We start from the raw sequence: 27,455 nt of genomic DNA, 5'->3' as shown, positions 1-27,455 counted from the left end.
CTCTGGGGCAGGATCATGGTTTTCTGGAAGCCATTGCCCCTCCAGCCACAGAGCTGGCCACTCTACAGTGATTTCCTCCTCCAGCTGGGAGTGATCCCTTCATCCTCAGTGAAGGCTCTTCCAAGAACAGGAACACAAACTTTGAAGCAAAGATGACTTGTTTGAATGGTTTCCTTTCTTATTCAGGAGTAAAGCCCCCAAAGGATCCAGTCTGAGCCCCATTCCCCATCTCTTGCTTTACTTGCATGAAATAACTCATGTGACCAAACCATGAGCTCCCAGTACAGTACGCTGGAGATGGAGATGATGGCTCAGCAAGGGCTGCTGGATTGATCTGGATGCTTAAGATTGCTTTGCCTTGGATCAGGTCATACCAGAGCCAAACCATCTCTCCCAGCTCCAGAGTTACATAAAATTGACGTCAAACTGACCCATTCACCAACCCAATTTATCCCAACTAGTGATAGCACCCAATCCACTTATAATTAGCAAAAGATACACGTTACAAAGTGTTTTCAAACCAGTGCTTTTTAATCCATAAAAGGTGAGAGTCCATGTACAAATTAAAAAACAACAACAAAAAACCCCACAGGTGTTACAAAAAAATACCCAACTTGCACGAAACACAGCCCCTCTGGCAACGCCAACAGAAGGGCTGGGTGATGCGGGAGGAACCATGATGCCCACGCTTCTTTTAAATAAATACATCTCTAGCTCCAAGACATTTAGGATGCATTAAGGGCAAGGCAGCCATTCTCCGTATATCTTACCACTCCCGCGCCGAGCAGCTGGCAAGATTATGCAGAAAATCTGACTGCAGCAGATGGCCTCGTGGTGGCAGCCAGACCCATAATCCTGTCTGACGATGTCTAGGCCTCGCATTGCACAAACAGAGAGGATTCTCGGGAAGGAAGGCAGAGCTGGAAGCGCTCCTCCAGTTCTCCTTAAATAAAATTAGAGCTGAAAGCTTGGCACGTGGGCACGGGGCCACCGAGGGGAAATGGAGGTCAAACCCTGGGGGATGCTATCGCAGAGACGTCTTGCTGCCAACCCGCTCTTGGCTTCATGAAGCTCCCGCTACAAATTTATCACAACTTAGAAAGTACAAAAATACAACTGCATCTCTGAAGGGTATTTTATACCTACCAAGATCATCCAAGCACTCAAGACCAGACAGCTCTTCAGCTTTCAGAAAACTAATGCACGAGGCAGAAATGAGATTGAGAAAATTTTGCCAATATATCTATGCGTATTCCGAGTCTCCCTGCATTTCCAGTACAATTACCAAGATGCATGTATCCATCAGGCCAGCTCTGGTACGAATGCTGACAGCACAGTGTTAGGGTATTAGCAACGTGTGCAAGATCCAATACTAGCACAAATTTAGTAGTTTAATAATCTGGAGGAGCTATCTTCCTGGAATTTTAATCTCATACGAAGTAAGAAACAAGGCTCTTAGCTATTAATCTACTCACATATTTAGGGCAATCCACCTCTACTGATTAAAAAAATGAGACAACCAATGCACGTTAAGTCTTTCCCTTTTCTTCCAAAGAAGCAGGTTGTGCAGCCAGGCTGCACTTGCTGGGCAAGCCTGAGTTCCCAGTAAAAAAAACCTGCACAAGTGCCCCAATTCAGCACAGGACTAACCCATGCTCTTATTTCTATCTGAGCTGGCCTAGATGTGACCAACCCTATGCTGTTTGCAAAACTCAAGGGAGCGCATAGCTCAAACTGCCTCTCTGCTAATTATCTGATGGAAGACCTGATATATTGCCACCTGATGATGGGGACATGGTTATTGCCATCCTAGCTTGCTGGGACACCCCTAAGCTGTATCACAGCAGGGGCAGAATCACGGAACTGTTTGAGTTGGAAGGGACCTTTAAATGTCATCTAGTCCAGTTCCCCTGCAAAGAACAGGGACACATACAGCTCAAACAGGTTGCTCAGAGCCCTGTCCAGCCTGACCCGAATGTGAAGCTCAGTGCTGCCTAACAAGAGGCAGGTCTGAGCTGGCCTCCAAAACATCACTGCACATCACTGGTGCCTAAGCAAAACCCTCTCCCAAAAATAGAGGAGTCAAACATCATCTCCATTTGCCCTGAAGGGTTTTCCTAACATGGGGCTCGCAAAACTGAAACCCTCTCCATCTTCTAGATGCTCCTGAACAACTTGGCTCCACCGGCAGCAAGCGACACGGCGACGGTGCTGCCTTCTACCTTGCAGAGAAAGCCTGAGAGATGCTAGAGAAGGTTATAGCTTTTGCTTTAATGGCTGGGCTTGGTTCAGCTTCTCCTTGTGCTGAGCAGAAGACACAAACCAGTCTCTGCTTTACCCTGAAGCACAGTTTCCCCCAACCCCTTAAGAGCAAAAAAATAATAATAAATCAGTGTTTCCCCATAGAGTTTAACGCAGGAGAAGGAGGAGTCCGGCGATCAGCAGCAACAGTGGCTGTGCATCCCTCACCTCTTTGGAGAGGATCTGACCAGCAGTTTGTCCCCAAGGCGGGGGGTCCCCAGCATCCTCTGGACCAGGGATGCTCCATGCGGCCACAACATCAGCACAGCCCACAGAGGCCATCAGAGCTCATGAGGATCAACAGGCAACCAGCCCCAGAGCTCACCGGACACAATCTAGCCTCAGTACATGGCCTCGTTGTCTCCCACAGCGGTGAAGGGGACGCTGTAAGTGCTGTTCTTGCTCCGCTTGCTCTTCTTGTTCCAGACCAGCAGTGTGCTGGCACTTTTGCTGTTCATCAGGCTCTTCCGGCTGTTCTCCTTGTTGCTTTTCAGCAGCCCGCTGCCAGAGGACATTGCTGCTGCTTTCTTCTCCGCCTGTTTGAGGAGAAGAGGTGAGTAAAGGGAGGGCAGCTCTGAGCTGGGGGTGGCAAACACAATGCCTGGCCTCAGCCCTGCCCCGGGGCACTGGGAAGCTTCTGTCTGTTGCAGAGCAGCTTGCTTTTCTTGAGGCTAAGAGTAAAATGGAGAAGTTTTCCATCTTTGCAAGCTACTACCTGCTTTGTATTTGCCAGGCTGGTTGCAAACTAACCTGCTTCACACTGCAGACAGGGCTGAGCCTTAAGAAGATCATAGCCCACATCTCCCCCCAGAGCTTGAGCTTGCCATCCGAGGCTCAGGATGTGACTTACAGCTTTTGGCCCCTCTGAGCCCTGAAGGGTTATCACTCCGATCTCCACACCCTCCTCCCCAGTGCTCTTCAGCTGCTGCACCACCTCAGCATGCTTGGACCACCTGCAATCCTTGCCATTCACCAAGATGATGTAGTCACCCTCCTTCAGCCCAGCTTCCTGCAGGGGGAAAAGAGAGGATTCACCCATTTTTGCTCAAAGATGATGCAGCATGAGGTCTGATTGCTTTTCTCCCCATCCAGCAGATACAAGGCATGGGGAGGGCTCAGGTATGGCCTACAGCATGAAATACTCAAAGACACCATCCTAATGATTTTACAGCTGCTTTGCAGCTCACAAACATGGTGTTAGCCATGCTCAGTATCCAGCATGCAATGAACTCCCAAGCTCTGTGATGAAAGCATATCCAGCTTGAACTTAGGTTAAATGCTACAGGCCTACAAAATCAAAAATTAGTGCCTGCAAGCTTTGATCCTTGGGAAAACAGAGCAAGCTTAGCAAGGTCCTATGCACTGATTCCAGGAATCAACAAAGCACTTGACGTGCTTAAAACAAAGCATGTGCCGGCTGCAGCTGTGGGGACATTACAGTTAGGAGTGACCCAGAGCAAGGACATGCTGGCCTAGATGCAACGGAGGTTTAGTAACTTATCCACATGGGAACATCCACATTTTGGCGTCCATCTGGAGCACAACAGCTCAGTGCAACAAGTGTTGGTAGCATAGGATACACAATGCAGTTCAGATCTGCTTTAAAAAGCTTTCCATCTCCCCAAGAGGGATGTGATCCTGCTGCTAAGGAGTCTGTTAAGGAGATTCTAGGATCTGGGTGTCACAGAGGATGCAGCACAGTGCTGAGGGCATCCCACTAGGACGCTCCAAGAAAGGTTCTGCTGGAAACAAAATTATTCCTGATCCACTGCAAAGCTCACACGGTGAGTCCGCACAGTGCTAATTTGTGTTTGACATCTTGCTCCATCCAATGTCACAGTGGGGGATCCCCCCACCTCCAGCACCCTGTGAGGACAGCAGGGCTCAGAGTACTCACAGCAGCACAGCCTCCCGGGATGACACCAGCAATGAGGACTGGGGAATCTCCTCGCAGCGTGAACCCAAAGCCTTTCTCTCCTCTCATCAGATGGACTCTCCGCATTGGGTACCACTTGTTTTTGGCCGAGAAAACTGAAAGGGGCCCCTGGGGTAAAGCAGAAACAAGGAAAGCACCTTTCAGTGCAACAGCAACTCCATGGGGAAGTGAATGGAGAAGAAGCAAAACAAGAAAGCCTGTCTTTTGCATTTCTTTGAAATGCAGTTATGCGCCTGTCCTGTGTTTTACCCTGCCTGCACGTCCAAAAACCCAGGACGTTTGTGCACAATAAAGCTAGATGAGCTAAAAGCACTTGTAAGATGGCTTTGTGAGCAGCAGTCCAGACTTGTGCAGGTTGGAAAGGACCTCAGCCCTCCTTTCCTATTCTCTTAGAACCACCTTAGGTCAGGGTTCTATGACATCCTCCCTGCAAGGCAGGAGAAGGTCTCACCAAGGTCAGGGAGCTGTCATCATTTCAGACATTGCAAACCTTGAAGAAATGAAACAGAAAGCTCTGCTGCAGAGCTGGCTCCTTAACTCCCCCCCTTCTGAAACTAAAGGGAGGGATGAGACAGACGAGGTTTTCACCAGTAGGGCACAAGGCATTGGAATGGGTCACACTTTCAGGGTCAGATCACTCCAAACATCTTTGCTATTCTCCCAGAAGCAGGATTTACCTGCTGCCTTCCACCCAGGTTGCCCAAAAGCAGAAGTGCTGGTTATACCCCAATCAACTCAATCTCTCTTCAAGGTGCTATGCAGGCTTGGGGTGCCTGGGAAATGAGGACAACACAGTCACTGCAGCTTCCAAGGCAGCCCCAAAGCTCAGCCCTTCTCCCCAGGACCCCATTAGCCCACAAATGGCAGAGATAAAGAACCTGGTGGGATTTTCCTAGTGGTCCCCAGCTGGTCAACAACACATATCTAAGATAGAGAGGTGTTACCCCTAGGGATAACACTACTTTCAACCTGTTCCACTCCCTAAATAGCCCAAAAACCACCCAAAACACCCATGCTTGCTTCCCCAAGCACAGGAGGAACTTCACAATAAAGTTCAGGGTGGATTTTTGAATCTGGCTCAACCCATTTAGGTCTTGCATGGATGGACCCCTGCCCTCCCATCCTTTCTCCTGCCTGGGTTCTCGCTACAAGGAATTGGCTCGTCCTTCTCAGAGAGCAGCTGCACCAGGAAGAAGGAAAGCAGGAAAACAGAGCATGCAGCGGAGGAGGTGACATCTGCTCCCATGGGGCTACCCCATCTCGGAGCTGTACGTACCAGCCTGTGGAAGAGATCGGTCACCTTCACCTGAGAGAAGCTGGGTGATTTGATCTCCGGCTTCTGGTGCGTTTTGGCTAATGGAAGGGGAAGAAAAACACATTCACCAGGTCAGGAAGGAGTCAAGTGGCAGCTACTGCCTCTTCATCCTGCTCCCCATCATAGCAAAGGGGCAACCCATAAAAACCCACAGCATATTGAAAACCACTTACGGTGAATATCTGGTGCGTCTCCAGTTTCAAAAAAATCCTCCTCGTGGTCGATTTCTGAATATTTGCTCAGTGAACGTTTGTGGGCGAAGGAAAGGACCTCCTGGAGGATGTCCATCTTCCGGAGGATCTTGCACAAGCCGTGGATCCTCATGGCTTCCTCGTGCTTCATGATGGCTTTCTTTAGGTGAGCTTTGCCTGCGGGAAGCGGAGAGATGGCAGCCCAAGAGCTCGGCACCGTTCCGAGCCCAGGCTCTGTCGCTCGCTCGGCTGCCCACGGATTAAAGCAGCCTCCGCGGCTGTGTCACCCGACGTGACTCAGGGACGGCCCCGTCACGTTCGCAGCCTGCCAACGGGCTCTAAATGGAGTAGGTCCCAGCCGTCAGCTCAAGCCCCCTATGGAGGGCTGGGAAGGGACCTTGAAGGGTGACCTACTTCACTCCCCCGAGTGAAGCCGGAGATGGGCTGGCAGATGTTCCCAAAAAAAAAATTACTGGTGATGATGCTGCCGTCACCCGGAGAGGGAGGCTGGCACCACCGCCCCCTAAGTTCCTCCTATCGCTTAACCTAAATCTCTGCATATTAACTTCTCTCCATTGCCTCGTGTCCCCGGTGGGTACAGAGGACAATTGAGCCCTGTCCTCCTGGAGACAGCACTTTAGCTGTGGGGAGATCTGCTGCAGATGCCTCTTTTCTAGGCTAAGCACAGCCTTCACCATGCCCTGAAGATCCCTTCTGGTGCCCTTCCACACTTTCCACTTCATAATTGGCCAAGTATTTTCAACTTTGTGAAAACAAATTGCAAAGAGAGCAGCCAAAGAAATCCCAATGACCTGCAAATAAATGTCCTAAGAGTATCCTGCAAACAACCCCCTTGCAAGAGACTGTGACAATGGTACACATATCCAATGCTAAGCTAAAGAAAAAGACATAGATAGATATAGAGGGAACTATCATAGAAACACGTGTGCCTGCAGCATTTCCAGCTTTAGGACACACGGTGGCAACATAAGCCAGGGAGACGATAGAGTTTGCTCTAAGTGAGAAGGACCACAGGCTGAAGATGTCCCCTCTGTGCAAGATGTCACAATCAAGGGAAGATTTTGAGGCTGGAGGAAAAACAGAGAGGAAGCAACTCTCCAAAATAATCTTATTGATTGCATCAATCATATTCTATGCAAGCACCCACAACCAGCCTCACTCCTGGGCAAGAAAGTGTTACAGTAAGTAGGTTTTAATGACTTATCACTAACTCCTGCATCTACACTGACAAACAAGTAGATAACAGTATGGAAAATACAGGTCAGGAATGGAAGTTGTGCAAGCTTTTGGCTCCAGTTTATTGAAGCTGGTAGAATAAAACACAATGTTCTAAGACCATGAGACAACAGAAGGAGAAAAAATATAATTCCAGGGAGATGGTTATAATGCTGCAAGTTTCTTCCCTTCCTACAGACCAAAATTAGAGCTGAAGCTGGTGTCTGCACATGAATTTTTCACAAGCTAACACCAAATGGAGACTGTTTGGAAAAAGAAGACCAAGACCTCCAGCTTGTGGAGGAGGCAAGCAGAAGATGACACCCCAGAAGCAGGGCACTGAGCTTGCTCTCACTCCTGCCTCTTTGCTAAAACATGACTTCAGCTGAATAAGCAATGCTATGTCTCTTCCCTGAAGCTCAAAATCTGCGTGGGAGGAAGCTCTCGTCTCCCAAGCCTTTTGATGCAGCAAAAAAAAAAGCCACCCCCAGCCTTCACTGTTTCTCCTTGTCAAGTCAAGGCAGCTGCAAGCTCGAGCCAAGCTCCGTTGCAAAAGCTCCAGGTCCCCATGGATTTCTCTGTGCTGCGTTGCGTGATGTTACCTGTCTCAGGTGCCTGCGGTTTTACTGTTAAACTTGGCGAAATGTGTCAATACAAGCACCATGAGCTGTCCTCAACATCTTAATAGGGAACCATAATGCTTTCCTGCCTTCCCATGGAAGTTCTTTTCAACAAAAGGTATTTTTGCATAGAGAGGTCCCACAGAAGTTCATCACCAGAAGCTCAGGGGAGTCAAGAGTAGTCAACCTTTGAGGTCCCCTACAACCCAAGCAATTCTATGATTCTATGAATACCATTCCCACGAGGATTCAGGGTTTCATTCCCCAAACCTGGCCATTTGCCCCTATGGATGTGCTCACCCAGCTTCCTTCTCTCCTCAGGATCCTGCAGTAGGACACGAAGTGACGGTCCCTCGGGCATGGTGACATGGAATTGGATAAATGCCTTCTCATGCTCTGGCAGCTCAGCATCGGATGCCACTAACAGAAACAAAAGGGATGCAGAGAAAAGTCAGGACGTGGTCCCAAGCACTGCAGCAAGCTTGATTTCTACACCATTATTCCCATCCAGAGCTGTTCCCTATCTCCTTGGTTTATACAGCAGCCTCCTCTCCTGGGCACAAGCAAGTAAGAGAGCCCTGTGGACTTGCTGGTCCAAACTGTAGGAGATGCCAAAGCCCTGTCAGCATCCCTGGCATTGGTACTGAGCATCTCCAGGGCTGGTTCATCCCATTCTAGTACCCACAGCAGCATAAGGAGCTTATTGCCAGCCAGCTGGAGGAGCAAAGGATTCATTATACCAGAGTGTGTATTTGGAGATGTAGCGAGTGGGAACATGAGATCTCTGCAGGGTGCTGGTGCAAAACAAACCCCCTGAATAAGGGGTCTCCTGCAGATTTGTGCTCCCTCCAGTGCCTCATGTTATTTAGACAGGCAAAGAGCTTCAGAATTTCAGGGAAGAGTTTGGCCCCATCCCCTGTGACCTCATGCAAAAATGGTTCCATCACATCCTTCTGCCATTTCCATCTTCATCCCCATGGCATCCCACTCTTTTCCATCTCCACCCCAGCAGCTGTCCTTGCTCAATCCTACTTCTGCAATGCATAAACCCAGAGGCTCAGTGATCTCAAGCCCTGCAATCCTCCCAGGCTCATGGCAGTGCTGTGAATGCTGCTTTTGTCCAAGAAGATTAATCTACCCTAGAAGACGACCTCCAGCAGCCCTCCAACTCTGCCCTTAGCACATACCAGCTCGACACCACAGGTTCCTACATGCATCAGCTGCCCGCCCCCAAATACACAGCCTGACACAAAATCAACTGTACAGGGCCATGGTGACAGCACAGATGGAAGATTATGGGTCACATCCTGCTTCCACGCTCCAGCTGGCTCCCTGTAGCCACGTCACCCAGCTCTGGTACAGCCACACTGCACACAGACACCCAGGGCAGCCAGCCATAAGGCTGGAAAGTAAATTCAAGTAGCCCAGGGTTTTCTTGGTTTGTGGGAGTTCATTGTTGTTTTTTATGAAGCCCTTGGCTGGTCCAGCACATAGTTATGTGGGTCTGGAGGCTGCTTGGCTGGGCACACACACCTAGATCCAAGGGGGACAGCAGGTGACAACCCTATAGATCTTTTTTGCTGGCCTTCTTGGAAGGACTTTGCAAGCACCATGCAAGCCAGGAACAGAAATATGGAGGACATCTGCACTGTGTATGAATCACTGAATCAATCAGTGTGATTAGCAGCTCAGAGCATCCCAAAAAATCTAGGCTTAGGATCCTATACAAGATTCCTTTCAATTTCTTCTCAGAATGCCTCCCCAACATCAGGTTGCTACACAGAATCAGAGAATTACTTAGGTTGGAAAAGACCTCTAAGACCATCAAGACATGAAGACAGCACTTAGCTGAGCAGCTGTCTCCGAGCCACAACACTCACCTGGGCAATCACAGAGAGCAATGGCAGCAAAGTAGTGGGACAGGGCTTTGAAATGCTCTGACTTGACATGGACCATGGTGGTCCATGAGAAGGGAACATAATCCTTCACATGAGCCTGGGTCATAGTCTGGTGCACCAATGAGTAGACATCTTCCACCTGTGGGTGTCAAAGCACAAGTGGGTGATGTATGGGCTGGAATCTTGCATGTTCATTGGGTGGTAGTGACAGCACGTTGTCACTTCTCTTAGAGACTCTGGGGATCTTTTTGGGGTGCTCTTACCCTGGCCGCCTCCTGAGCGAACTGCAGCCATGTGAGGAAGTCCTTCTGGGTGCGCAGCAAGGTCACCTTCTCAAAGACGCACTCCTGGACCTGGGCGACCATCAGCCTCACCAGCATGTTGAGGGAAGCAGTGCTCATATCCAGGCTGGGAGCATTGGAGAAGTTTTCCTTCAAGTAGTTAAAGGCACCTGTACAAGGGAGAAGATGATGGGAGCTGTTAGCCTTACAGATGAGAAGGATTTGAAGCATGAAGGCTTCTCCATGCCTGAGCACAGGTTCCAAGAGAGGTTGTGGAGTTTCCTCCTTGGAGATGCTCAAAAGCTACCTGGACATGGTCCTGGGCAATCTGCTCTAGGTGGTCTTGCTTCAGTTAGAGGGATGGGACCAGATGGACCCAGAGGTCCCCTCAACCTCAACCATTCCAGGATTTTGTGAGTGATGCTGGAGAAGAGCAGCCACCAAGAACAGCTCGAGGATGCTCACCCAGATGTGCTGTGCATCTCAAATATCTCACCATAACAGGCAACACTACTGCAGTAACAAAGGTCTAGGGGTGCTACATTGCTCCGTAACCCATCCTTGTCCCTGCAGCTTTTTTCTTAAAGCTTTGGGAGACAGCAATCCCTTGGGGTCTCCCCTAACTCTCTTTGCACAACTGTTCCCCTCCTTCTTCACATCATCCCTGCCTAAGCAAATATTAGCCCTGCTCTGACCACTACCCCGAGGTGGGGAAGGAGTCAGAAGGAAAACCCACGTACCAGCTGCCTTCTGAAAAGCATCAATAGCCTGGTTGAGCCCCGGCAGGGAGGCACGGTCCTGCCGTGCCCCAATCTGAGTGTGCAAGGCTCCGATGTTGAAGAGGACACTGCCTTTCTCAAAGGCCAGTGCCCGCTGGTGGGATGGGACCCCTGTCAGTGAGTCGTACCTGGAGAAGGGAAGAGACGGAAGGGATGAGAGCATCAAGGCCATCAGCCATTTCTCCCACCTAATCATAGAATTTGGAGTTGGTAGGAACCTTTGAGGCTCAGCTAGTCTAAGATGACCAAGAAAGGGCCTCAAGAACTTCTTACATTTTGCACAGACTCACTTCCCACTGCCATGCATCATCAGAGTCCCACTTTCCCCTATGTCCTTCAATAGACCCATTCAAGACAGCATCATTAAACCAAAAGCAAGAATGCAACCCAGCTCTTGGCATTGGCTGCCTTGTGATGGAGCTCAGAGGAAGGACAAATCTTGAGGAAAACCCAGCACAGTGGAGGAAGCCCGGCCCCACTTCCCTCCCCACTCCCCATTAGTGATGACACGCGGATGTGGGATGGGAAAAGCTGCACCAACCAGTGGAAGAAGACACCCAGGCTTTTGCTGGGAGGGAAGAAGCGGCTGTCGAGGAAGTAGAGCTGGTTATAGTACTCCATGAGGAGCTCCAATCCAGCCTCATTCCGGCTGGGGGTACGCATTGCCTGCAGGGATGGGAGAGAAGCAAGAGACATGTTGGGGGGAAGAGGGAGAAGAGGAGGGAAAGATGAGATTTATGGAGCTGCACATGCTGGTCAACCCTATGGGCTACAGCTCAGGTGGGAGAAATCTCATCCAAAAGGCTTTGCAGGCAGGATTGCAGGGGATGAAGGGAACAGCCTGGAGCTGAGCTCCTCTGGACCACCCTAACACATGCAGGCAAGGGGCAGGGTTGTATTAATGCTGAAAAAGACGCTTTATTTCTATGGCTTCTCTGCTTTTGAGCAGGTTGAAAGGAGGCAAACCCTCACATGACTGACGGTATGGGAAAGGCTGAGGAGACATTAAGTTGGGGCACTCAGATCAGAGGCAGCAGCCTGGGAACAAGGGATGAGCCAGCCATGCTGGTGGCAACACTCATCTAAACCAAGCTGGGATTTGACTTTTTTTTAAGAGAGAAACTCATGCAAAGTCTGATGTAATTAATGCTAGGGAAGAAATAAGACTTTTTCCTCAAAATAGATAAATCTTCAGGCTTTCGACTCAAGACAGGGAGGAGTGCCAGAGCTCTCCTAGTTTCAGTCATGAGTCTTTTCCCAGCTTGTGGCTTTCCCGGGCACCACTCCCACAGCCCAAAGAACAGGATCAGGACCTTCATAAAGCCTGAGAATGCCTTTTCTTTCCGCTCTTAAGATCAAAGCTTCATGGCAAGGCAAAACTGAGGTTACTTATGAGAGCTGCTTTGCAGGAGAGAATAAAGTTCACCTTCACCGGATTGTTCTACACTTCCTCTTCTCCAAGCACTACGCTGCGTGTTAGCTGGAGAGAGAGCAGTCATTTAGCCTTGCCAGGGGTGAACTATTCAGAAAACAACAATAATGGATGGCATGGTATTTTTATTGCTGTTCGTTCTAGGTTATCAGATCATTAAAGGACTCCATTACAGAGACAGAAAACAATTACCAAAAGGTCTGTAACATTCTGTAATCTCTGAACTGAAACCAGGGATGCAGCACCCTAAGACATGAGGACAAGGGTGCAGTTTGCAGCGAGCACTAAGGTACTCTGAGCAAAATACAGCACCTCCAATGGGTATTTCTCAACAAGTCAAAGAAAGGCTTTGCATCTAGAGGGACACCAACCTGCCGCAGCTCCATGAACTCTTTGATTTCTTTTTCAAACATGATACCCTCCTCTCCATAGTGTTCGCTGATGAAATCCTGGATAGGGAAAGAAAAGGAAAACCTGAATAACCATTAGAAACACGTATCCAAGATTTAAAGGGTGACTTGCCAGCTCTCCCTGCAAGAAGACTTGCACCATGGAAAGTAATCTGCCCACTCAGCTCCTCTCCACTCCAACAGAAAATACATTCCTTTCCCCATTGCTCCAGACCCCCATCTCCTTTTTCCCCTGTTTTTTCCACCTAAGTATATTCTTTATAGTTGTTCCAAAATTGAACTAACGTGGCATCTTCTCTACAGCTCCCAACCATGACCACGTGAAGAAGAAACATCCCCAAAGTGCAAGTCTGCACTCCTCCATCCACCTTCATTGCATCTCAGGTGCAAAACCCTTTTGCTCACCTTTAGTGGCACCAGCAAATCCAGCTCCTTCGTCTCCTTGAGGCCCAAAGGAATCATGGGGACACTGATGGACTCGCTGGAAGAAGACAACAAACTCTTTGGTGGCTGATTTTCCTGAAGAGTAAAACTAGAAGAGAACCCAATTTTGCCCAGCAGAAGGATGCACTTTGTACTAAGATATGTTTAAAAAAATGCTGATAACCTCAAATCTGCCATATTACTTAAATTTCTGCTTTTATCTCTAATAGATACAACAGCAACCACATCAGGCTGCAATGACGAAGCTGCTTTAATTAACAGCCCTTGAGAAATGGGAGTGATGCGTGCACAGGTCATGGATTCATGAGCTCCTACGTGCTAATCTGGGCTTTGTCACTGATAAGGACTTGCTGATAAGGACCAGCTCAGGAGCGCAGCTCCACCTGATATTGAAATTTGCTGCCTCTATTAAAAGCAGTTGGCTATTAATAGCACTTATCGCACAGCCAGGTCGATACTGTAAAACGTTGAAGATTAGGATGACATTGGTAACACCCAGCTGGGAGTGGTTTGTTTTCCAACAGCAAAGCAGAGCATTTGCACAGAGCTGAGGAAGGAACCATGGGACTGCCAGGAAGGACCATCTTTTGCGGGATTTTGTCGCTATTTTGATTTTTTTGCTGCTAAGAAGTAAAGTAATGGTCTCCAAGGGCCTCGAGCATGCATAAAATTGCAGTCTTGTTGCTCTGCAAAAACACTCAAATTGGGTCCTATCCTCTGCCTCTTGTATACAGATATGAAGTAAGAACCCTTGGTGAATTCCCAGCTTGCACTGGGCTCCCCAAAAGGCAAGATGGGAGGCAGGTCAGGCAGGATCAGGCCCTCAACAGACCAGGTTTGCACAACAGCCATGTCTCATTGTCTTCAGAAACTGCACATTAGCAGAAACATGAATTAGCACATCACAAGCCAAGGAGGGTTAAACTGGGGAGCAGGGTTTGCACCCACATTTTGGTCTATTCATACTCACTGAATAAACAGCTTCAAGAGCTATAATTAGAGCAGAAGAGCCATTATTTTTCATTCTCTAACAAAATTCCTACTTGAATCCAATGCCCAGAGCAAACAAAGGGGCTTTTGTTTGGCTTGGGTAGGGTTTGGGGGTTGCTGCTGTTTCCTTTTTGAATCAAAACAAACACTTGGGTATAGCTCAGGGAGGATGCCTGCAATCCATGGAGTCCAAACTGCAATCTCCCATCATCAGCCCACTGCTGGGGAAGAGGGAAAACATCAGCCAGGGTCATGCAGGGATCGATGGCCACGGGTGGGATCTGCTTAAGCCTCCTCTTCTCTCTGCAACCCTAATGCATCATTCACACATCCAGACTATCCTTGTTCTGCATTTAGCAGCAGTGCAGCAAACAGGATGGAGTCAGTGATTTTGTCCGCAGATCCTTCTGTTCCCAGACGCAGAACAATCGCCCCTAAGGAGGACCAGGCAATGAGCAAAGCACATGGATGCACGGACACCATCCAGCTGTTTTGGACAGGGGACGAACATCTGTAGCTCCACATTGCTGCAGCATCCCTGGTCTTTTCTGCCTTTGTGATTTCTGCTTTTCTCACCTCCTTGAAATAGCTCCAATGAGTCAAGCATGAGGTGACTGGGTGAGCGTTTCAAAGCAACAGAAGTTCTCAATTAGCAAAAGGTCTAACCTCAGAAAGGGAAAAAAAACCTAGTACCGCAGATGGGAAAAGAAACCATCCCAGGATCAGCTGAAACAAGAGACTGGGTACAGTTTTAACTACTTCTGTTAAAGACCCCACTAGAAATCATCATGCTCTGGAAGGATGTTCAGGACAAAGAGGTGAGGTAAAGGAAGACTGATGGTTGTTTCTGCTCTACTCCTCCTGCTTTGGGACATCAGAATCTAAAGGGCACAACCACCCACACAGAAACAGCTCCTAAAGGAGCTGTTGAGAAATGTACTGAGTTTGGTCTCCTTGCTGTTCTGTAGATGAAGCATGAATGGATGTTCTCTGCTGGAAAAACTTTCTGGCCAATCTGTCCCATGCCTCAATCTTCGATTCTCCAGCCACTACCAAGCAAAACCCCTACCTGTCATTCTGGTAGACGTCCATGCAGCTGTTCAGCTCCTCCAGCTCCTCCTTCAGCAGCTGCAGGTTGGAGTTCACGTAACTCAGTTCCAATGCAACCGTCTCCTTGACCTTGTGGTTACTGGTGGCTCTGCAAGACAGCACTGCATAGATCAAATCTCCCCGTAAAAGCCTGGCTGAGTCGAAAAACAGCAAATAAGTTATCTACTGGTGTGATACCATTACATCTTCCCTGCCACATACATCCGTCCAAACCTTCCTGGAGGGCTGTGCCTTCCTGGCTAACTATTTCCATCTGATTCTTCATAAAGCAGAGAAAAATGTCAGTTCTTGGCAATTTGTTGGGGGGTGCTTATACTATTTCTCCCCCAGAGCAATCCATGTGACTTGCGCTCTCAACCAGTATTCTTCATGAACTCCACCCATGCTCCCACCTCCAGCAAACCTTTAGATTTTGTTATAAGCACTCAAGCTGTTTGCCCACACCAAATAAAAGCTGTGCTTTATGCTTAGACCTCAACTTAAGGAGCAAAAACTTCTTTACGTATGCAAACCATTCTGCAAGAGCCAGGTTTGCCATGCTCACCCATTAGCAGCACTCCCTCCCTCCCTTCTCATGCATGTCAAGAGATGTAAACACAGAGGATTGATTTCAGCTGCAGCAAGCTGTCTGCTCTCAGCAAAGCGAACTCCCAGGCTGACTATACCCTCCTTATCTGCTTCAAACTAAAGCAGGGAGAGATAACCCAGCGGCCAAGTGAAGCCAATGGCATGCAATTGTTGGCTGAAAGGGACTCTGGCTGCTCGCCCTAAATCACACCAAGCCCCAGTGGGATGCAGTAAAAACGCCACGTGCATGAGCTCTGCTTGTCCATGGCAGCGCTTTCCCCCAGCTTTTGTAGAGTACATTGCTTTCGTTTATTATTGACATCATCCTTTAGGGCCCTTGCCCTGACCTAAGGAGCTATGCTGCTTTTCTTTCAAGATGTTGGCTCTTTAGTCTCCTTCCCTGCACCTCCCTTGCTGGAATTTCCCAAAATTAATGCTTTTTTATTATTTTAAACAAGCAAAGCAGAAGCAGAGCAAGTCCAAAGAGCTCCACAACTGCTTCCATTTAAAAACCTTTTGGGATTTCTGCAATTCTCACACAACATCAATAGAGTAACCCTCTCTTTTCCCACACGCTGGCACCATGCCATCATTTAAATCTTCCATGCATCACACCAGCTCCTGGACAGAGGCGCAGCGCTGCCATCACCAACCTGATTTTTACATACACACACGAGCACCTCCAGGACAGTTTTGCTTGCAACCAGGTTTAGAACGAACATTTTTAAGCCTGCGGCGCATCATTTTGCACCCTACAAGTGCTTTTTGCAGCACAGCACCTCTCAGAGAGGTGATTTCGGGAGCAAGCAATTGTTTACTAGTAGCACAAGGAGCAAATCTCTGCTGGTAAAGGCTTTTGTATTTTCAGGGTAGGCATCGATCTCTGTAAGAGCACGCAAAGTGAAATTATCAGCTGTTTGCTTAGCTAACGCTGAACAAAGATTTCTGAGTTACTTAAAAAAACTGGTTTACTGGCGACACCTTTATCTTCCCTGCACCCCAGTATTTGAAAGTTAAACAGTTTCCTGGGCTGATTTATTTATCCAGCAAAAAGAAAAAGAAAAAACCCTCACACTGCTGAGCAAACACTACGTGCATTTTGCCAACGTGCCATTTATGGTAGCTTCTCCAGGAAAGGGGACTGATATGCTGAACTGAACAGTTTAGGAAATTGCATGGAGATTTATAGTTGTTGTTTTTTTTTTAAACCAAGAGTGGAGAGGAACTGCAAACTTCACTCTGGGCTGGGCACTGCACTGTTTTTTTCTTTGCATTTTGCATATATTTGTTAGGTCAGTGCAACTCAAGTCTAAAAAGGTTATTGCTCAAAACCTATTATGATCTCCCCCTCTCAGCCTTTAATTTAGAGCTGAACCTTCATTTTCTTCCCCTCAATATTTACAAAATCCAAACCCCTCCCCCCCACCCCTCCTCCCCAAACCACCTATCAGCTGCAAACTGGACAGGAGGGATGGAGAGAGGAAACTTCACTGCTACCAAAGCACATTCAAACCGCTGATCCAGCCAAAAAAGGGCCCCAACAGTGCATTTTGCCTCTGCCCTGCAGGGAAACAATCCCTCCCCTCCCTGGACAAGTAATTAATATGGCTTTTGCATCACATTTTTGCTCACTCCCTGGTGAGGGAGGAGGCGGAACAGCTCTGATGCACGCTCTTCACACCAAAACCACGGCTGGGCACATTCCCTGCTGAGGCAGCACATTTCCAGGGAATTTTTTTTTCCCCTTAATAACAAAAGGGGAGGCATGTGGAGTGGCACATGGAGATCTCATGGACTTTTTAATTAGATGAGTTATGGTCCTCCAGGGCCTTGAACCTCACCATCCCCAGGATCTCATCTTCCAGGGGATCCCTGCTGTTCTCATCCACCTGCCAACCTCCCTTTCTTGCTGTGGTAGAACACTGATAGCTCCTTTCTTTCAGCTGCATGTATCACTGACATCAAATCACCCCAATCCAACAGCAAAAAATGTTTATTTTATTGGAGAGGGTGGGAGTAACGACACTGAAGTCATAAGATAACCATGACAAAAAGTTTTCATAAAAGAAAATACCTTAACAAGCCTACACGCCTGCTCAGATTTATTACAGGAACTTGATACATATACTAAAGCTATAAAGAAGGTCATGTACAGGTTAAAAAGGCAGTGGATGTTTTATTTTCTTAAAAGATCAGGCTATTGCATCATGACTTCATCACGACCACTCTTTAGGAATGGCAGCAATGCGTTGAACCAGCTGTGACCTGAAAGCCATGCAGAGGCAGCAGTTTTTGCACCATCCCATAAACGCATCCTCCCAGCAGGATGGAGAGCTGCTGGGCTGTGTCCGTAAGCAAAGGAATGCTTGAGTTTTCCAACAGATTTCCCTCAGGTGGAATTACTGGGACAGCTTTTTTCTTTTATTTTAAATAAAGCTGGATTTGACCCACTTACTGGGGGTATCATGCAGGATGTCTGCACTCAGAGCTCAATCCCAGTTCAACATTTGTTCCCATAATTGCATCCATTCCCAGCCTGCTTTCTAACAGGCTTGCAGGGCATTAAAACAACCACTTTTCATTAACTCCCACTGCATCAGCATTGCACTGAACACAGGGCAGTCATTTCCAGGATGAGCGCTGCAAAGCCCAAGCAAGATACAGCCATGGGAGCCCTAAGCAAGCATCACTAGGGCAAAAAGCAGCTGTTTGGTTACTGATACACACTTGCAGACAAGCTCATAGTAGTTTAAAGCAAAAGCTCTGTGCAAGCAGGAGATGAACTTGTCTCTTAGGGGAGGGGGAAAAAAATTGAAAAACATTAAGAAAAAAACAGCTGATAATCCCAAACCATTCCTTTTCTGCAAGCAGCCTGCAGGTGCTTCCTGGACAGTGGTGGGTCATAGCACGCATAGAAAAAAAAACCTAGAGTTTTATACGCCCTTCTCTATGCAATGAAATTGCATTTCCACAACCCCAGCCAAATCCCTGGACCAGATGGATGCTCCAGGGGCCAGGACTCACCTGAAAAGGTTTTCTGCCCCAGCACGCATCCTCATCTCCTTGTTGATCTGCTGGTTGATCCGTGCCCGCCGGTGCTGCAGCTTACTGCGCTGGGTCTGGGCAAAGGGGTCACAGCCCTGCTGAGAGAGAGGGACAGGGTCTCACCATGGCATCGTGGCAGCTGTCCCCATCCCGCTCCAACCCCTGATGCTCTCAAGTATAGTCTTGCATCACCCCATCACTGCTACATGCACACAGGCTTTGGGCTTGCTAAGGGCTGATGCTCTCCAATAGCCAAAATTCCATCATTAGAGGATAAAATCATATCAGTGATGCCAGGGGCTTCAGGTTTGCAAAACATTTACTTGATCTATAGCAGGGAAAGCTCAGATTTGGTGCATGCTGCCAAGCCTGGGAAAGGACTTGCATTGCAGGAGGCAGTAGAACATTTGAAAAATGTTATCTAGTAACACCTGTTGCTCACAGTATATTTGTTTTCTAAGCTATTCAGAAAATGCTTCTTAAGTACTCCAGTGAAGGGATACAGGAATTAAGCATCTCCTTACTAAGGTCTTGCCATCTGGACACAATATAAGTGAAAAGAGCCATCCTGGGGGGTGCAGACAAGCTCACATAGCATCACATCTGTTCCTGAGCTCAAGGGCTACGTCTGTAACTGCTGCCCTGTAGGCAGCAGGAGATGAAGAGGAAGCAAGTCAAAAGTTCACGGGACGGAGATGTAATTTGCACAAAGCAATAAATTCTTTCCATCCCTACCTCCTACATGAGCTTCGGCTCAGACTTCCTGCAGATGGGTAGCACATTTAATTGCTGGCTTCAGGAAACAGCAGATGGTAACATCCCTGTATCCCATAGGGGCAGGAGGTTACTACACGATGGTGCGGGCAGAAGGGATGCCACGAGGAACATCTCTGCATCCAGGACCACAAAAGCTCTGTCCAAGCAGAGATTATTTCTGTTGCACAAGACAGACACCTGGGTGAAAATACTCTCCGGGAGAGCATCATTTAAGAGGGTGGATTTTGCCACCCAAGAGGCTCGACAGAGCTCCAACAGTTCCTGCTTTCACCCTGCCCAAAACATTTTCTCCAATCATTTTTGCCCTTCTTGGTTGGCTTCCCCAGATCTCAGCCCAGCCTCCAGGATGGGTTGCAGCAGTCTTTAATCCAAAAAGCATGGGCAGTGCTTGGTTTCGTTCCCAGAGACTCCTCTAGATCTCCATGTTTCTCTGGGAGGACTTCTTTCCAAATTGTTTGTACAAGTTATTTTTCTGGAGTGCCAGAAAAGGTAGGAAAAGGGAAGAAAAGAGTGACAGACCAGCTCTGATTCAAGAGTAGAGAACAAAAACCTTGCAGTTCCATGGATTTCAGCTTTCTGGGAATTCAGGTCTCATATCTGACATTCAATAACAGGTGCCCAGTTGAAAAGGTTCTGGGATTAACACTGACTTTTTCATTTAAGTAATATGATTTCAGCTCCTAATTGGTACATGGGAGTCTGAAGAATCAGAGTCAATCCATCTGGACTGTAAGTCTGCAGGCTTAGTGCTTTACAGTAATCCACAATTTCATTGGAGTTACCAGAGGACCAAGATGAAAGCACAGAGCTGTGATTATTCTGCAACAGCAATTACATAGGATGTTAAGGAAAACACTCCAACAGCTGCACAAATCCCAAGTCTGAGACACTCAAAAGCAAACACACAAAAGGGTGCTCTGAAAATGCTACCTTTGGATTCTCCATGGGCAAACCCATGCATCTTGCACATATCATTGCTTCCCAGGAAGCAAAATCCAGAAATCGGAAGAAGGAAAAAGATGAAGAATCTCTCATCATACACCCTCCCCCCAGAAAGAGGGACATAAAACCCCATCCAAAACATGAACAGCCCCAGAAGCTGTGACAGCCACACCAGCAGCATCCAGAAATGCTGTGGTCAACCCACTGCTGGTGACAAAGCAACAGAGCTGAGCATCCTCCACCTGCGCAAGAAGAGTTTTGATCACCTTTGAGATGTCTCCACCTCTTACTAAAGTTCGGTTGGAGTTAGGTTTTAAGACATCCTGGGGTAGAGAAGAACAAAGACTATCTGGATGAGCAGGAAGCCAGAAGAACTGCAGCTGAGAAAAGATGGAAGAGGTAACCAAGGCACAAAATTCAAGACATTACCACATCAAAGCTGCGGAATGAGACCTTCCTCACGCATGCAGACACAGCAACACTGATAATCATCCATTGCCTTGGCTTTGCACACAGGAACAGAGGAGATGCCTTTCAGGAACTCTTCCAAGCTCTGATGTAAACATGCTCTGACGACACCCAAGATGTCTTGGGATTCGGGTTTGGCTAGGCTTCACCCCAAAAGAGACACTAAGCTATTTATGCAGCTGCAAGGCTTTTCCTGCATGAACATTGTATGTCTCCTCAATTGGATTTAGCGAGATAGTTATCAATTCCTATACAAGCTTCTACATCAACAGCAAAAAGCTGCTGGGAAGTCAGATATTGGAGCACCTGATGCAACACCAAATGCAAAGCCTAGTAAGGATGGCAAAGCAAGATCTTGAGATTTCTTGCTTTTAGGGACTTGACAGGATCTTCCCATGCCTTGTTTACAGCCTCCGATGGCTCTGCCATTGGTCTTGAAGAACTGCCACTGGCCAGTATGGACGAAAGACATAACATCAAGGCCACAAGGAGGAATGACCATGCCTGGTCTCCACTATGGACCTACAAAATCACCACACAAAGGCCTAGTCTCCAACTAGGAGCACTGCAGAAATTACATTATTCCACAAATATTGCAGCGCCAAGGAAGTTCAGCTCCAGAACTAGCCCGTGTTAACTTCCATACAGAAGGAAACATCAGCACAAGTTTAAAAAGGCCATATTTACATTGCAAAGTAGGCTGGGTGGAGGAAAAGAGTCAGGAGCAGAGCATGCCCATCCACTGACAGCCTGCTTTCAAAGGAACCAGTAGTTCAGCTGCACTCATCAAGTTGTAACCAAGAGCTAAATGCTACAACACGGAGTTTGTAAAGTAAGCTGTGGTGGATTTAAGCATGCCTTATGTAAGAAAGAACACAAAGAGAAACCCAAAGCCCACAGTTAAGTTATAAAAGGGATTTTCCTCACTTAATTCTTAGTACAAGCTCTTGAGATCAACCCTTCAAAGGTCAGAAGAAAGATGTGGTATTTCAGCCCCTTGAGTGCACCCAGAGACACTGGTATGGGGGTACAGATGGGTGCCTAGGAAGAGGTCGGGTTGAACAGTAGATTTCTCAGGTTTCCTTTGCAAAAGTGAGCACATAGCTCTTCTTCTAACAGAAAGCTGTAAACTATGTAGTAGCCAGGGAATGGAACAGCTTGTATGCCCACAGCATGCAGCACATGTTAGAAAAGCCATGAAAATGAACGAGGTGTGGGCCATTAAATTACAGAAGTTGTGTCCAGCTCTGACAAAGCAGGATTAGAGCCAGCATTATTGTAGCAAGGCCATTTTATGCTCAAAAGACACCTGCCAAATAACATTACCTTCAACCCTCAGCATGCAAAGATGACAGTGTTACAGAAAGTGCTCAACATAAAGATGAGGCCAAGCCAAAAGACATTCCCCTGGAGGGACATCAAGGTTTGTGTCAACTCAAATCCTATCTTTGTGTTGATATAGACAGTGATATAATGGTGACTTCTCCCCATTTAAGAGCACCCATACGGAGTGTTAAATAAGGCAATTACATGGTTAGGTTGCCTTGTCTAAGCCAGTCCTTAGGGAATGTTTGCTTAGAGATGATCATCAAGTGCATGTTGCTCTTTGTGTCTCCAGTAAACACCAGGAGACGAAGCCTGGATGTGTCCTGGGTGACAAGGCACACCCAGGGCTCTATTTATGACCTGGGTGCAAAAACAAGGCCACTGCCTTCCAGCTTTCTTCCAGGCAATAATAACAGACAACACTAATTACTTGTGGGAAGAGGTGGAGACCAGCAAGTCCAAAGAACAAAGACGCGTACAAAAGGACTAATTTCTGCCCTCCCATTTCTGCTGGAAGAACGGGAGCTTGGTAGTCGGAAGTGACTGGGGGAAAAGCAAAACCTAAGTACCTGAAGTCATCTAAGGAGGATAGCATGGCACCTGTCAGAAAAGAAAGCAATCCTGGGATGTGCTGGTACAGTTATAAGCAATAAAAACAATGGAAATGCAGATCCAGGGGTATCTTTCAATCTGGGATATTCTACGACTAGGTATTTTTTTTTTTTTAGGTGTGACCCTGAGGAGCCAGGAGCTGTAGCCAATGATCCTTACAGGTCCCTTCCAACTTGGGATATTCTATGATTCCATGTTGCTTAAGGGGTTGCAGCATCTGCAGATCCTGTCGTTGAAGGCATTCCTGTGTGAAGGGGAATTCACAGTTCAGGAGCACGGTAACAAGCCAGGCATGAATCTATCAAAATGAGAAGTGAGAATGGAGTCTACAGCTGTGATTTTAGTTATAGCCCCAAGAGGTATTGCAGCAACAGCTCCTGGTTACCTGGAGAGCTTGGCTGGATCACAGGAGGTACTCCACAGCCCACAGAATAACAAAGAAAAGCTGAAAATGTTTAATTCATACCTAAACCATAGACATTTATAGTACTGCAGTTGTGAATTCATTGGTGCTGACCTGGGCTGTACATCCAGCAATCCAACCACACCTGCCCAAGGAGGTTCAAGGAGAAAGCAGCAGGGGAGCAAGGCATGAGCCAATACTTATCAGTGCATTTGGGTACATAAATATACAGAAATCCTTGGTGCCAGGAGTGCAGTACGGTAGAGTGTGAGCCGCTGCCTTCAGAGAAGTCATGGACTTCTACCATAACCTCACATTTTTTTTTTTTCCCTCCCCATCCCCTCCCAGAGGGGAAGTTCATCTGGTTTCATGCAAATTGAATTATATGCCCCCAGATTTGTAGCCCAAGTCATGCACTGCACGTGGGCCAGAGCACATTCCCACTGCAGTGGTATTCAACATTGAGTCTCTCAATGGAGAGCAATACAGTTGGAAAGTATAGAGCTCAGGACCTTGGATTAACAGCAGGATTAGGCCCATCACAGCTTCCAATTTTAAATCAACCCAGGAGATGCTGGATACTGGAATACACAAAACACAGCCCAGTTGCATTTAGCAAAGTGATTCATGATGTGCAGCTCACTATATCCCTTCTGTCTCAACTGCCTTCAGCATCTTCATCATCCCAGATTGCTGTATATGTTCCTTAAGGAACTTAACTTCTCCTTCCCAGGGAATACATAGCTTGTTTTATTTCAAGAAAGGAAATCAAGGAGCATCAGCAGTGCTACTATTAAACCCATCTCCAGCGAAGAAGCGGGAGATGGTTTGACTCTCTCATTGGACATTCCATGGTGATTTCAATCCCTTGACTACTGTAATACTACTCCATCCCCTCCTTGCACCAAAACTCAAGGTTGGCTGTTCAAGTATAAACACAAAACATCAGGAGCTCATCTGGAGTCTGGTTCCATAACCCACCCTCATCTCATCACCTTCTACCCAATCCGCTCCCATAAGAGCCAACCCAGGTTCTACTTCTACATGTACCAAGAACTGTAGGGTCTGAATAAGCAAGTTTTTCAGAGTGAAAAGACAAGCAAGGCGGCCAAATGAGACTGACACCTGACAGTCAAGAGAGGCACACTCCGGACAGAGCCAGAGTGAGCAGGCTATCCTCTTGTCCAAAGTGGAAATCCTGCTGTTAGGACCAGGATTGGCAGACAATGCTAAAGTCGTACTGATGCTGGCGTCTGCTTACTGCTAATCCTAAAGGTCTCTGTCCTCCAGAGTTGTTGCTGGGGTCCCAGGTTGTGAGCTCCTACAGCACCCAGCACCACCAAGCAAACCACTGACCTGCCCAGCACTGGCAGTTTGCAGTTCCCATGCAAAGTAACGTGCAAAAGAACACTAAAGTACAAGGAAACCCGACCGCTTTCACCTAGGAAGCACTCCCAGAAGTACAAGTCAAAGGTAATGCAGGCAGAGGTGGGTGACCCCATGCAAAGTTCATAGAGACCAAAGGGTTAAAGATGACCCCAACCTTCTACACTGGGCATGGCTGCAATCTCAGCCCACTCCAAATCTTCTCCAGCAATTGATGACCACAGCTCCAATTCATAAATAAGACAGGTACTTCCTTCCATCCACTCTCAGATATAATATTGTCTCCTAACATAGTCATGCACAAGGGCTTGTCCCCAAAAGAGACTTTTTTTTTTAAATGCTCAGGTGGTCCAGCAGCTGCAAAGCTTGCCCTAGCAATAGTACAGACTCTTCACACCTACTTCATTGCCAGAATAACTATGGTGTAAAAGCCCTGCTATTTCAGTGCAGCCAGAGCTGTCACCCAGCATTATTATTCCCCATTGCAACCCATGAGTCGCAGATTAGGTCAGCACAGGATAAGTGGCCAAGTGACCCTGGTTTAGCCACGGGACAGAGCAAAACAAAACCCATGCTCTGAAGCAGGCTTTAGAAGTCTCCTTTTTAGGAAATCATCAATATTTCCTCAATTTTCCCATTTCAGAAAGAAGTGCAAGCTCCTACAGCAAGGCAACAGGTCAGTCATGGTGAAAGCTTCCGCTCCTTTAATGCCTATTTATATAGAAAAGTCCTTATCACAGAACTAATCTCACAGAGCACTCTGGCTGAAAGCTGTTTTTCCTGTGGGAGACATTACCAGCTAAAACCTCTAAAACCTTTATTGAGAATATGGTTACATCACACAGCCCTTTAACAAATGGGCTGAGGATTAAGGTTTTAAACTTCCCAAAGTGCCCATAGGGGAAAAAAGAAAGGCAAGGGGGAGGGAAATGGGGCACTGGGCTTTTTAATCTCAACTCAGAGCATGCATTTTTGGGAAGGTGCAGTTGCTGCAATGCTCTCTGTGTGTCGTGGGAGCCGGGGCACGGAGCCAGCAGGAAACAGATGCATCAAACCCATAGTCCCACAAAACTAACTCAGGCAAAAGTGAGCAGTGCCACAGTGTTTACAAACCCCCATGAGAGAATGAACACATGGGGCTACAACCCACAGTCGCAGAGAGAAAAAAAATATTGTTGGTTATACTGAGTGCGTACTTTAAATTAAAACTGATAGTACTAATACGAAATCCTGTCAGACTGTTTCTTTGAAAGGAAAAATCACGTTCGGAGAGATGCTACTTGTCCTCTGATAGGTTTTACCTCTTTAAAGCTTGGCAGTGTTTTGCCACGTTATCCTCTCCTAACAGTTTAAAGCAGAATAAACTGAAGGAAGGAAAACGCTCATAGGTAAATGTGAAAAAAGGGGCCCTGCTAATCTTCCTTTGCAGATTGGCACCTGCTATCAAGACACAGCCCTGGGTGAACTCAGCCTGGTTTAAGGTTGCAGCCTTCAGAGCTGCAGTGGCTTGAGTGATTCAAGGTCTGACTGATCCACAGATTGCACTTTCAGTCCATGCTCCTTTCTTTTTTCTTATTTATTCATTTTGGCTAAAGGGCTCCAGAAAGGCAGCAACACCCTGCAAAATAACAAGTTTCCTGGAAAGTTATCTTCGCAGAAGGGATGGGATAAGAGTGAGGGTTTTTCCAGCTGCTAACAGTATAGGTGCATGAAAATCCCACTAAGAAATACTCATAGCGGGGCAGCTTTTATTGCTGTTATGCTCTTTAAAGAGCAATGCCAGGAAGGTGCAAGCACACACTGGCACTCAAGGTGGGGTTGGTGGCACCCAAGGACAGAGCTCATCCTACTGTTACTAATTAATCAAGCGGCAGCAGCAGGGTAATTGCTGGAATAAGGGGAGAAATCTCACTAGGATAAAAGGGAGTGGGGGGGCGGGGGGGGACAGGGCTGCACCCTAACATAGCACCTGCAGAAGTAGGGAGGGCTTCTCAAGAAGGGGGAAGAGAAACGAAGGGAGAAAGAACTGGGTTATAAGGAGCATCGCAGGTATTCAGGAGATGGTAGAGGGCCTACGGGTTACTTCATATCACCCCCCTATCCCCAAAGAACGCCTAAAAACAGTGAGGTTTGGGGGAACCCACTCTCCCCCTGCCACCCTCAACAACACCTTAAGACAACATAGAGAGTTCAGAGAGAGCTGACCCCCAAACCTTAACTCCCAGAGAACACTGTTATGAAAGGGAGGGGGGAAAGGGACATTAAACCCCCACCCCACCCCAGGCCTCACCTTCCGGGCACTGCCGCTCTTCAGGGCTCGCAGAAGGGCGAAGCCCCCAACCCCTTCTCCTCCTTCCGCCGTGCTCCGCTCGTCCTCCTCAGGGGACATCATTTCCAAGGGGGGCGGGGGGGAGACAGCCCCAAAACTCCCTCAGGGAGCTTACCCCTAGGGGCCCTTTTCCCGTTGTACCCCCCACCCCCCCCCTTCACAGCACTAAAGGCGACGCCGGGAGGCGCGGAGCATAAGCAAGGCAGTGCGGCGGGGCGAAAGGAGAGAGTAGCCAATAGAAAAAGGGAACGGTGCGGATTGGCGGCGGTATTGTCCAATAGAAGGCAGAAAGGGGAACGGACGGGAGGAGGGGAAAGGGGAGCCGTCGCCCGTAGCAACGGTGGGAATTAGAACGCTGTGACGTCACGCTAGAGGGCGGGGCTAGTGGAGAGCTTTGCCCCGCCCCCCCGTTGCACATCTGGGCGACCCTGTGCACATCTGGATGGGGGCACAGCTGCATCATCCAGGGCTTTTGTCCTACACCAGCAAAAAGTAATTGAAATTGAAATATTTTTTTTTAATGGGTAAAATCAATTTTTTACTTTTTACAGCAAACATTTTTCAAAAATGAAATAAAATCTTTTTTTTTTTAATAATTTTCTCAAGAAAATTCTGCCCTGCTTTCACCTCTGTGAGCCATGCTGTTAACAAATACCA

The 27,455-nt window shown here is 47.6% G+C and overlaps 1 protein-coding gene across 2 annotated transcripts; it reads right to left on the bottom strand.

Moving 5' to 3' along the window:
• RHPN1 (rhophilin Rho GTPase binding protein 1) lies at positions 511-27,079 on the bottom strand. Of its 2 annotated transcripts, none has more exons than XM_021387813.1 (15): positions 26,760-27,079; positions 18,535-18,653; positions 14,903-15,031; positions 12,805-12,880; positions 12,361-12,438; positions 11,099-11,223; positions 10,519-10,685; positions 9,761-9,948; positions 9,480-9,636; positions 7,900-8,019; positions 5,726-5,920; positions 5,514-5,590; positions 4,199-4,345; positions 3,152-3,310; positions 511-2,837 (listed from the first exon to the last, which is right to left on the bottom strand). In XM_021387813.1, the coding sequence occupies exons 1-15, from the start codon at positions 26,859-26,861 to the stop codon at positions 2,643-2,645; spliced, it is 2,034 nt and encodes a 677-aa protein (XP_021243488.1). In that variant the 5' UTR covers positions 26,862-27,079; the 3' UTR covers positions 511-2,642. The 2 variants fall into 2 exon arrangements, with proteins under 2 accessions (XP_021243488.1, XP_021243489.1); XM_021387814.1 differs by having other exon boundaries at positions 18,535-18,650; positions 26,760-27,077.

Source organism: Numida meleagris, chromosome 2 (assembly GCF_002078875.1).
Source record: "Numida meleagris isolate 19003 breed g44 Domestic line chromosome 2, NumMel1.0, whole genome shotgun sequence".
NCBI lineage: Eukaryota > Metazoa > Chordata > Aves > Galliformes > Numididae > Numida > Numida meleagris.
Note: the sequence above shows the minus strand (reverse complement) of the source record. Positions and strands in the feature narration are given on the sequence as shown.